Genomic DNA, 12,380 nt, shown 5'->3' on the forward strand with positions numbered 1-12,380 from the left:
ATGAATCCAAAGTAGGCATTATCATTAAATGAAAAAGAAGTTATGTATAAACTATTACTTATCTTAAATTTTCAATTTCTTTCCTCTGAATCATTCTTATTACATGAACATTCTGAAATTTTTTTCTATCTTTAAAAAAAAAGTATTCCTAAATTAAATAGTAGGAAAAAATTAAGTAGTAATGCCTATCCTTTCTCTTTCATTTCGCTATCGTATTTTTTCAAGAGTAATCTATACTTATTGTTGCCACTTCTTATCTTTCTTTAGTCAACATTTATGGAGCATCTAATATAGTGACATGCAACCCCACAGTACATTCAAATAATCTGGGAAGCTTTTTTGTTTGTTTGTTTGTTTGTTTTACAAGGGTACAAAGGCTCACCTGTAAGTAAAGCCTGTGAATCCAAGTTTATTTATAAACTCTCCAGTTGATTCTAATGTGTAGCTAGAGTTGAAAACCACTGATCTAATGTATGCCTGGCACTCTACTGGAATTACAAAGATTAGTAAGACAAAGGTCGCCCCTGAAGAACAAAGGAATTAGGAAAATCAGGTAAACCTATTTAAAAAATTGGTAAGTGTTGTAACAAAGATATATACAAATTGCTAAGGGAGCACAGAAAGGCCAGGATATAAAAGTGATGAGGGAAGTTTTTGGTCTGGTTACTGAAGGATGAGCACTTTATAAGACATGAACGAAAGGCCATATCTGGAAGAAGGAAAGCATATACACAACTTTTAGACTTGGGTAATCTAGCTTTTCTCTACCTGCTCCCTGCCTGAAGGTTCTAATAAAACTGCTCTCTTAAAGGCAACCAGTAGAAGGAAATAATAAAGATTAGAGCAGAAATAACTGATACAGAAAACTGAACTAAAATAAATAAATAAAATAAATATAAAAGAGCAATGAAACCAGGAGCTGGTTCTTTGAAAAAGTAAAATTGATAAACCTCCAGCCAAACTTATCAAAAAGAGAAAGGACCCGAATCAGTAAAATCACAAATGAGACAGGAGAAATAACAAATATCACAGAAACATAAACACTTATATGATTTTATGCCAACAAGCTGGACAGAATGTTCCTACAAACATATACCAACTGTGTGTGTGTGTGTGTGTATGTGTGTGTGTGTGTATATATATATATATATACTTTTGAGTAAGTAATCAAAAAACTCCCAGCAAATGAGAGTCTAGAACCAAATGGCTTCAGAGGTGAATTCTACCAAACATTTAAAGAGGAGCTAATACCTATTCTTTTCAAACTATTCTATATAAAATAGAAAAGGATGGAAAACTTCCAAATTCATCCTATGAGGCCAGCATTACCCTGATACCAAAACTAGATGAAGACACCACAAAAAGAAGAGAACTACAGACCAGTATCTTTGGTGAACATACGTGCACAATTCCTCAACAATATACTAGCAAACCAAATCCAACAATGCATTAAAAAAAAAAAAACCATTCACCACAATCAAGTGGGATTTATTCATGGGTTGAAAGGGTGGTTCAATATTTGCAAACCAATTAACGTGATATATCATAATAAAAGAAAGGATAAGAACCATATGATCATTTCAATAGCCACAGAAAAAGCATCTGACTAAAGTACAAATTCTATTCATAAAAAAATCCTGAACAAAGTAGGTTTAAAGAAACCTCAACATAATGAAGGCCATCTATGAAAAACCCACAGCTAATATCATCCTCAAAGGGGACAAACTGAGAGCTTTTCTTCTACGGTCATAAACAAGGTAGGGATGTCCACTGTCACCACTTTTATTCAACATAGTACTGAAAGTCCTAGCCACAGCAATCAGACAAAAAGAAATAAAAAGCACCCAAATCAGTAAGGAAGAAGTAAAACTTTCACTATTTGCAAGCAACATGATACACTCTAGATAGAAAACCCAAAAGACTCCACCAAAAAACTGCTAGAACTATTAAATGAATTCAGTAAAGTCACAGGATACAAAATCAAAGTAAAGAAATTTTGGCATTTGTATACGCTAATAATGAAGCACCAGAGAGAAATCAAGAAATCAATCCCATATACAACTGTACCCAAAACAATTAAGATACATAGTAATAAATCTAACCAAAGAGGTAAAAGACCTGTGAAAACTATAAAACACTGATGAAAGAAACTGCAAGAAATGGAAAGGCATTCCATGCTCATGGATTGGAAGAACAAATGCTATTAAAATGTCTATAATACCCAAAGCAATCTACACATTTAATGCAATCCCTATCAAAATGCTAACAGCATTTTTCACAGAGGTAGAACAAACAATTCTAAAATTTGTATGGAACTACAAATGACCCTGAATAGTCAAAGCAATCTTAAAAAGAAAACAAAGCTGGAGGCATCACAATTCTGGACTTGAAGTTATATTGCAAGGCTGCAGTAATCAAAACAGTATGGTACTGAAACAAAAACAGACACACAGATCAATAGGACAGAACCCAAAACTCAGAAATGAACCCACACTTACGGTCAATTAATCTTAGACAAAGCAGGAAAGAATATCTAAAGGGTATCTCTTCAACAAATGGTGTTAGGAAAACTGGACAGCAACATGCAAAAGAATGAAACTGAACTGCTTTCTTTTACCATACACAAAAATAAACTCAATATAGATGAAAAACCTAAATATGAGACAGGAAACCATAAAAATCCTACAAGAGAACATCAGCAGTAACTTCTTTGACATTGGCTGTAGCAACTTCTTTCTAGATACAACTCTTGAGGAAAGGGAAACAAAAGCAAAAGTAAACTTTTGGGACTACTTCAACATAAAAAGCCTCTACACAGCATAGGAAATAATCAACAAAACTAAAAGGCAACCTACAAGAGGCACCTGGTGTCTCAGTTTGGTTAAATTTCCAACTGTTGATCTCAGCTGAGGTCTTGATTTCAGAGTTGTGAGTTCAGCCCCACACTGGGCTCTACACTGGGTATGAATCCCACTTAAAAATAAATAAATAAAAGACGACCTGTGAAACAGGAGAAGATATTTACAAATAACATATCTGATATGTTATCCAAAATATATAAAGGCTAGTATCCAAAATATATAAAGAACTTTCAAAACTAACACCTCAAAAATGAATAATCCAATTAAAAAATAGTTAGAAGACATGACTAGACATTTTTCCAAAGAAGACATAGAGACAGCCAACAGATGCATGAAAAGATGCTCAACATCGCTCATCATTAGGGAAATGCAAATAAAAACTACAATGAGATATCACCTCACACCTGTCAGAATGGCTAAAATCAAGAATACAAGAAGTGACAGGTGTTGGCAAAGATGTGGAGGAAGGGGAACCTTCTTGCATTGTGGGAATGCAAACTGATAAAGATGTGGCAAATATATAAATGGAATATTATCCAACCATAAAAAAGAATGAAATACTGCCACTGCAAGGACAAGGTTGGAGGTAGAAAGTATTATGCTAAGCAAAGTCAGCCAAAGCCAAATATCACATGACTTCATTCATATGTGGAACATAAGAAACAAAACAAATGAACAAAGGGAAACAAAAGAGGGTGGGGGGGGGACAAACCAAGAAACAGATTGTTAACTATAGAGAACTAACTTATGGTTACCAGAAGGGAGGTGGGCGGGAGGATTGGTGAAACAGATGATGGGGATTAAGGAGTAGCATGTGTTGTGATGAGCACTGGGTAATGTATGGGAGTACTGAACCACTATACTATACACCTGAAACTAATATTATGCTGTACATTAATTAACTGGAATTTAAATAAAAACTTTTTTAAAAAGGCCACCAGTGATCTACAGTTCACTTAAATAGCCTTATCTGCACTAGTTTTCCCCCTATAAAATGGGAATAATAACAGAATTACTCTGACAACCGAGAGATTAATGTAGTGTAGATAGTAGCATTCCGTAGGTAAAATGTTTCTCATCCCTTTATCTTAAATACGAAGGCTTTTTCTCAAACCTATATTCCTTTTTAATCTCCCTGGATTGCTGGTACTCCTCCTTCTGGAAATTCTCTTCAAATTCTATGACATTAGCACCTACCATTCTGTGCTACAATACAGACTTCTACTTCATCCCTCACCTTTTTGTTTCCCTCCTTATATTTTCTAAATAAGCGTATATCCAAAAGTATATGCTCTCTGACTTCTCTTTGCTATGTCTAAGCTTGTTCTTCTAAAAGTTTTATCCCATCTTGTGGCTTTAAACCACAAAAGAGGATTTCCAAATCTATATAAAATCCTCGGGACTGTGTTTTCCAAGCTCCATTTCTGTTTCCCTATCTTCTAGGCATGCTGAAACAGACATTCAGCTACCACTTCAGTATAACCCAAATCAAAATCACCATTATTACTCCCAGCTGTCCATCCTCTTCCTGGGTTCCCTAGTTGTTAATGCTGGTCCACCTCCCAGATACCCAGATTTTAACGTTCATAGTTATCCCTGATTCTCCCACTTCTACTACATTTACTCACCAAGTCCTGCTGATTCTAACTCTGAAATCTGTTAGCGCTGGTTTTTTTTCTTAATATCTTGTTAAACTACTGTAAGTCACGTCTTACCACTTAACCCAGGTACCCCAAGTTCTTACCAGCTCCTATAATGTCTAGACCCAAGGTTCTCAACCAGGGACAATTCTGTCCTACAGGAAACAATCTGATTATTATGCTTGGGGGAGGGGAGGGAGGTGTTACTGGCACCATGTGGCCCAAGGATGCTACTGAACATCCTACAATGCATAGGACAGCCCTCACAATGTTTTCTGGCCCCAAATGTCAATAATGCTGAGGTTGAGAAACCCTGTGCTATTCAGTAGCACTGTTCATCTTTGCATTTCTTATCTTGCAAAGTACATGATATAACTCATACTCTCTGTTTGTTCCCAGTTTCCTATTTTTACTTTCTTGGTTGTGCACGATTGCATGAGCTTGCACCCCAACTGATGTCTACAATCCTCCTAGGCAGAAGTAAGTTTTCTGTCTTCTGAATTTCCATGAACTTACTACTCTCTGATGCTATATGACATATACATGCACATATACATGTATGTGTATGTGTGTGTGTATGTGTGTGTGTGTGTGTATATATACAATTTATCTTTGAACCTATAATCTTGCATCTACCAAACAAGTGATCAAATCACCAAACTTCAGTGAGTCTAAAACCTAATCCATGGTGTCATTACTGCTATTCACAAAGACTGCAATTCTCTTTTACTCCTGACTCCTCTGAAATTAGGTTTACAGATATAACTTGCTTTAGTTAACTAAAACCTGGGCAATAGTATAGTGATCTCTAAGTGCATGTGTGGTGAGGGAGAGACAACTTTAAAAATCAGTGTGCTATTCACATTTCCTTCCCACTTCTGCCAGAACCAGGACTGTGGAAAAAAAGTCCGAGATTTATGGGGGGTTTTAGTATATATTTTTTAATAAACATGACATGCTACATTTGGTAAACTTAAAGTGTACAGCATGACAGGGCGCCTGGGTGGCACAGATGGTTAAGCGCCCAACTCTTGATTTCAGTTCAGGTCATGATCTCACAGTTGTGAGATTGAGCCCCAGTGCAGAGCCTGCCTAGGATTCTCTCTCTCCCTCTCTCTCTGCCTTTACCACCTCTCATGCTCTCCCTTTATCTCAAAATAAATAAAAATAAACTTAAAAAAAATGTACAGCATATTACTTTGATACATTTATATATTGTAATGACTGCCATTGAAGCAATATTTATCATTACTATTTTATATTATATACATTATATATTATTGTCTATATTCACTAGACTGTATATTACATCTCAGTGACTTATATATTATTCATTACAAATTTGTACTCTTAAACACTGTCAATCTTAACCCCCCAAACTCCATCCCCTGGTAACCACCATTTTGCTCTGGGGTTTTGTTTTGTTTTTTGCTGTTTTTTTAAAAACAGGTTTGACAGTACTTGTCTTTCTTTGACTTATCTCACTTAGCATAATGTGCTCAAAGTCCTTCTATGTTGTCATAAATGGCAAGATATTATTCTTGCTCATGGATGAATAATATTCCATTGTATATGCCTACCACATCAAAAAGCCCAAGTTTACACTAAAATCCTCCTCCAACAGCCTGAAACTCTACATGCCTTCACTGAGCAGTGCTGCTGATCCACACTAGGCATATTAAATAGAATGAGTGAGGAGATGCCAAACAAAGCTCCCTTCCTCAAACCCCTCATGCCAAGATTTTAGGCTATTAGTTGTCGCATTATATCCTCGCCTACCTTGATTCACAATCAATGTAAGAGGCATAATTTAATGTACCACTAAAAAAGAAAACTGCTACTGATTAAATTATAAGCCATTGATTGTACAATACAACCTGATTCCAGAGATCTTTTTTTTTCTTTTTCTTTTCTGAGAGAAAGAGAGAGAAAGCGAGTGAGCACACATGTGAATGGGAAGGGCAAAGGAAGACAGGATCTTAAGTAGTCTCCACACTCAGTGTGACACAGGGCTCAATCCCATGACTGCAAGATCACGATCTGAGCTGAAATCAAGAGTTGGACGCTCAACCGAGCCACCCAGGCATATTTAAAATATGGAAAAACAGGAGTACTGAAATCAACGAAGTAGGGTATATTTGGTAAATGAATAAATGTGGAGATAGTTTTCAAAAATTATTTCCATTCACGGTCAATACAAACATTATGAACTACAATGTATAAAGAAAAGTTCTCAGACATTAGGTTCAAAGTGAAACATGTAAATAAATAACGTAAGAGAAAGAATGTGAACAGAGTACATCTAACCTTCAGAATTTATGAAATTCTCCTTTTTTGACAACTATAGATGGTTTTATGGAACCTGTAGTTTTTTCTGACATGCACAAATCTTTTGCAATAAGTTGCTGCTTCAGGCAACCAGGCTTTTAGGTCAGAGCACAGACAACAGGTCAAGTTTTTCTGTTATGCTTTTCAACTTTAAACATACTTTGCACTCTCTGCTCTGTTTTTATATCCCATGTTTTTGCACTGAAATGCAATGTTCTTTGTATCTATTTTTATTTTATGTAGAAATGGTCCCCAAAAGCACTGAAAAAAGTACTACCAACTTGCTTTAATGTGCTAAGTCTAAAAAACTCCACAAATGATACAGCAGCTATCAAGTTTCTGCTTGCTGTAGGAAGTTTTACATTCTGTTGGTGCAGCGACAGAATCATTCATCTACAGAATGAAATCAGGAATGAATATTTTCTACATTAATAGCTTACTGGTTTAGTTTTTGGTTAATAAGAACACTGTAAATTTTACATTAATTATGATGGCAACTTACACTGCTTTCAAATACAAACAAAACTTTTGAAACCAAACTACGATTGTGTAGTGAGGGAGAACTGTATAAACCACTTCTAAAGAATATTTAGCATGCGTGAATGATTTGAACCACAGCCAATATCACCACCAGTACCTTAAGGAGCACCAAGAATTTCATTTGATTATCTAAATCTTTAAAGTCTATAGCATTATTTAGAAATAAAAAAATTAGGTACCCTAAATTCTCCCTCAAAAGCTTTACTTCATACACTACATCTACTTTTCATAAAACTGTTTTAATTTTGTGAATTCACAATTCCTTTGTTCATTCACTCACTGAACCCTTCTACTCACCACATGCAGCATAATGACAGACGCTAAAGATATTATTTCTACACTTAGGAATTCTAATAGAACTAGAGGAAAGAGACAGTTAAGCACATAACTGTTGTGCAAAACTGAATTTAATACTAATTGATATAGAGTTCAGAAGAGTGATTAAATGAGCCATGTGATCTGAGATAAATCTTGAGGAATGAGTAAGATTTTCATCTTTCAAAAAAAAAAAAGACAGATCAGGGAGCAATACCAACACTCAAAGTGGATAAGAAGTCATTAGCAGATAAAAATAACTACAATATATTGTGTGTTTACTGCCATTTACACTTATCCCCACATTTCAGAGGAAACTGAGGCTGAGAGGTTAAATAGCACCCAAGGTGCTAGACATGGGCTAGCATGTAGGTCTCTGAATTCACAGTATGATTAACTAATAGTACATATACTGGAGTCAGACCTATTTAGGTTAGAATGGAACACAAGGCCATGAATATCATTTTCAAGAGTTGGGATTCCTTGTAAAGGCAATGGAGGATTCAGCAACCAAAAGTCTGGAAGTACATAAACAGTAAAACATGGCTTAGATACAAGAAGGTGGACGTATTAGTCTAGAAAGTTTATAATAAAAGCCTATCAGTGGCAAATACAGCAGAAGGTAAAGACCAGCTACAAGACATTCTTCTAATCCCACTTTTCTTCCCCTGCCTTTATTCCTTCCTTAACCGTGTAGTCACTGACCAGCTACAATCAATTTGCATTCTGTTCATACAGTAAAATTTTATTCCTAAACAAGAGTAGTTAATAACATAAGTAACAACAGTTAATTTAATCGTCTGGTCAAATGAGAAGTAATAGAGTAAATATTAATACCATTGAATTACCTTTTCAAGTGAAAAATAAATTATTTGCATAAGAAACATTTTGATGATGGAAGTGACAAGATTCAGAATCAGATTGTAAGGACGGAGCTCAAGGAGACAAAAGTTAAAGCTGAAGTTAAAAACCTGGATGACCAGAATAATGGAAATGGAGAAAGAGAAAAATGAGTAAGATGAGATAGATTTCTGCCCCACTTTGTGTAGGGGAAACGGGGAAAGGGCTTTATGTATTTACTTTTAGGAAGGTTCATTTGAACACATTTTTTAAACTGTCTCCTGTAAAAAGGGCCAGTCAATAAAAATGTGTGACCAGTGCTCAGAAGAGAAGTTAGAGCTGAGCTATATACTCAAGACATATTTACAAAGATAGAAAAGTTGAAGCTATGGAAGTGGACCACTCCTATCACTGGGGAAAAGGGGGAGGGGTTACGGGAAGGGGGGGGAAGCCCAATCCTTTCCAACCAATAACTGTCTTCCTTCTGGAGCTTGGGAGTGACTTTCCTCTGTATGGAGGGGTGTGAGGCAAATAATTCTCCTGCTTTAAGCCTTATACCATAATTTCGTATAATTTCAAATTCACAAAAATGCTTTGCTGTACAATGCAGCTGACCCCAGGAATGGAAAACATGAATTATTTTTGGCTTAGAGTTTCTAAACTATGTAAAAAGATCTGTGGGATATGCTACAACAAATGAATAACTTTAAAGAACTTTACTGTGCTTCTTCAGAATTTTTTATTCCCTATTAATCTAAGTGGCCAAAGGTGAAAAGGCTTTTAGATTTCATAGTGGCATCCTCACAAAGCAATTGTACATGATTTTAAAAAGCAAAGATGTTATTCTAGATTAATTTCTAAAATTCCTACCATAGAGCATATATGAAACTGTACTAGTAGCGTAAAATTTTTAAATGTGTTAAATAATAAACTTTGTTCTAAAATGATCAAGTACAACTTAAATTTAGAGCCCAACACTATTTAATGTTTGGTACTTAAATTTTTTATTACAAACAAAAAGAACTGTTTCTGTTTTTTCAATATTAGCCATCAACAAATTAAAAACAAAAATAAACCCAGAAGAGGGTCCTATCATCATTTGCGAAGGAAATATAATGTCACAAGAGCACCAACTCTGGACTCAGACAAACAGGTTTAAATACCAACTCTGCCACTTTAAAAAAATTTTTTCTTTTAATTTTTTTTTTTTTTTTTGAGAGAGAGAGAGAGAGAGCGCAAGCGAGCAAGCTGGGGAAGGGCAGAGAGAGAGAGAGGGAGAAACGATCTGAAGCAGGCTTCAGGCTCTGAGATGTCAGCATAGAGCCCAAGGAGGGCTTGAACTCAGGAACCATGAAGTCATGACCTGAGCTGAAGCTGGATGCTTCACCAACTGAGCCACCCAGGTGCCCACAACCTCTGCCACTTTTTACTTAGGTGTCCTTGGGTGAATTAAATTTTCTGATATATCTGTAAAATGGTATTATGTGAAATGGTAATAATAAAACCTACCTCAAACTTAAAACAAATTAATGAATGTAGTATCTAACTGAGCCATGCGTATACAAAGTATGGGTACTATGTAAGTTCACAGCTTCCCTTCTTCAGATCTGCTATCTATAATGGAAATTCCAACAACCTGAAAATATTAAAAGCTTATTTTTGAAAATTACAAATAAGGTGGCAGAAAGAGTAACAGGATCTAAATATTAGTTTAAAAATACCACCTTCTCAAATTCTACTTCTGCTTCTATACCCAACTGTCCTACTCCCCAAAGATTAAACGAACATTTAGATAACTGAAGTGACAAGGGTGTTAGTTAGAATTTCACTTAACTAGTTACTTGAATTTAACCCAGAAGTTTGGTGAGCTGTCTTAATTACTAAATATAGCAATGATATCTATATGAAAATATCTACAGAATAATCTTACAAAACTCGAAATACAAACACCAAATTCCTTCAAATTAGAATTTTCATTCATTTACTCTTAAACCATTGTGTTGGGCAAGCCTGGAGAACAAGACACCCTACCCCTCCGCCTTTATGGCACTTAGTGCCCTGAGAATGCCAGATAATGAGGAACCCTGTCATCTCATTTTGAAAAAACTTTTGCTATTTTAGGCCTCTACAACACACGACATAACTATATTAACTCCCACACTGAGTACTCTCTCCTCAGCCAGATTCTAGCCACTTGAACTAATCAGTACTTAAGAACGGTAGAATAAAAACATGACAATCCCTTTAAAAACTTTTTAGCACTTTAATGTGTGTGTGCCTAATCGCATAAATTTTCAGATGACAACTCATGGTTATTTACCAATATAACACATGTGAATATTGCACAGCAACTTTTGTGTATACAGGGATCTGCCTAGCTCTTCCCATCTTGCCCTTTTATTATTACTTTCACCAAAGAGCACAAGAGAAAGGAAAAGATTTCCTAAATTGAAAATGAGGCCGACTTCTGCACATTCACATCGGGAAGGAGACAGAACATTACATTTCGGTGCAAGCTTATATTACAAGATATAAAAACACTTGGAGCAGAGAGTTCCAAGTGAAAATATCCTTAGGCTTACATTAGGATTTTCTTAAAACACCATGAGGTGTGTGTGTTTCATACACCGCGGTTCTGCCTCGGAAGTTGGGAAAAAAAAAATGAACACTGTGAAATTCAGAGTGGACACTTGGAAAACTGTATTCACAGGTTATGTCGGTCACTTCTGAGTTTGAGAAACGTCCAAGTCCTTCCCGGAAAATACTCAAAATTAGTAAAGCCCCCTTCTTCCCCAGGGAATGGGCCTTCACAGTAACCAAAGGAAACGGCGAACAAGACAGAACTAGTTCACTGATCAGATTTCTTATTTTAAAAGCCTGAGAATTTAAAGTAAGCCGTTCATCTGGTTCCAATGCTGTCATAGCATCTAAGATACAGCAAAAGGAGTCGCACACATCCACCCTCTTCAGAAGTCCTAGCAGGACGGTGGAGCGCCACCAAACCGCCCCCCCAGAAAGGCCAGTGCCAACCGGGGCAGAAAACAATTATGGGGAGGGGGTCTTTGGTGAACAACTCCGCTGCGTCTCAGCGAACACCGAAGCTGCAAGCCCAATGCTAAAGCCGAGAAAAGAAAAGGGGGAAAAAAAGAGAGGGGGAGGGAGGGAGACTTCCACAGGGAAAGGAAAAAAGCGTAGAGAACCAGAAAAGGAAGCATTTTGTTTCTGGGAGGAGGGAGTAGAAGGGAGAAGTGTAGATATTCTTCCTAAGCGATTTTTTTTTCCCCCTTTACCCCTCACCCGTGCTACAGTCTCCGGCCAGGCCGTCGGGCAGAGCACCGCCCTTGGGCCGCTCCCAGGCCGGGACCGGGACCCTCTGCAGCCCCAGAACCCGCGCAGGGCCCCGCGGCCGAGAAGGAACGAAACGGTCTCCCGCGGCCGCCGCCCTCTGGGCCCCCCGCGCCCCCCGCCTCCGCGCCAGGCGCCGCCGCCCGGCTCCTACTTCCTATTTTCGGAGCACACACCCTACAAGGAGCGGAGCGGAGCGACCAGGCCTGCCAGAGACCTGCCCCCGCGCGGGGCCTCGGGTGACTGACAGGGGCAGGCACTAGGGTGCAGCGAGGAGAGGAGGAGGAAGGGCAGCCGAGGGCACAGACCAATGCCCTTCCCTGGCGGCCAGAATCCGGGCTGATATGCCAGGGCTCTACTGGCTCCCCGACACCGGGCTCCGCCGCCTCCGCGGCACTTACCTTCTCCTCATCAGACAACTGCTCCTCCAGATCCGCCATTTTCCTTCTGGCGACAAACCGCGGCGGCGGCGGCGGCGGCAGCGGCCACCTGACTTCCCCCTTTCCGTGCG

The 12,380-nt window shown here is 37.9% G+C and overlaps 1 protein-coding gene across 1 annotated transcript in view; it reads right to left on the reverse strand.

The window, feature by feature from the left end:
* Nucleotides 1–12,374, reverse strand: part of CAPZA2 (capping actin protein of muscle Z-line subunit alpha 2) — a 53,079-nt gene extending 40,705 nt beyond the window's left edge. The window contains exon 1 of the mRNA XM_077756030.1: nucleotides 12,271–12,374. Coding sequence (XP_077612156.1) covers nucleotides 12,271–12,309 — 39 coding nt within the window. The 5' untranslated portion in view covers nucleotides 12,310–12,374. The remainder of the gene's footprint in view (nucleotides 1–12,270) is intronic.
* Between the last annotated feature and the right edge of the window lie 6 nt (nucleotides 12,375–12,380).

This window comes from Crocuta crocuta, unplaced genomic scaffold (genome assembly GCF_008692635.1).
Source record: "Crocuta crocuta isolate KB4526 unplaced genomic scaffold, BGI_CrCroc_1.0 scaffold452, whole genome shotgun sequence".
NCBI lineage: Eukaryota > Metazoa > Chordata > Mammalia > Carnivora > Hyaenidae > Crocuta > Crocuta crocuta.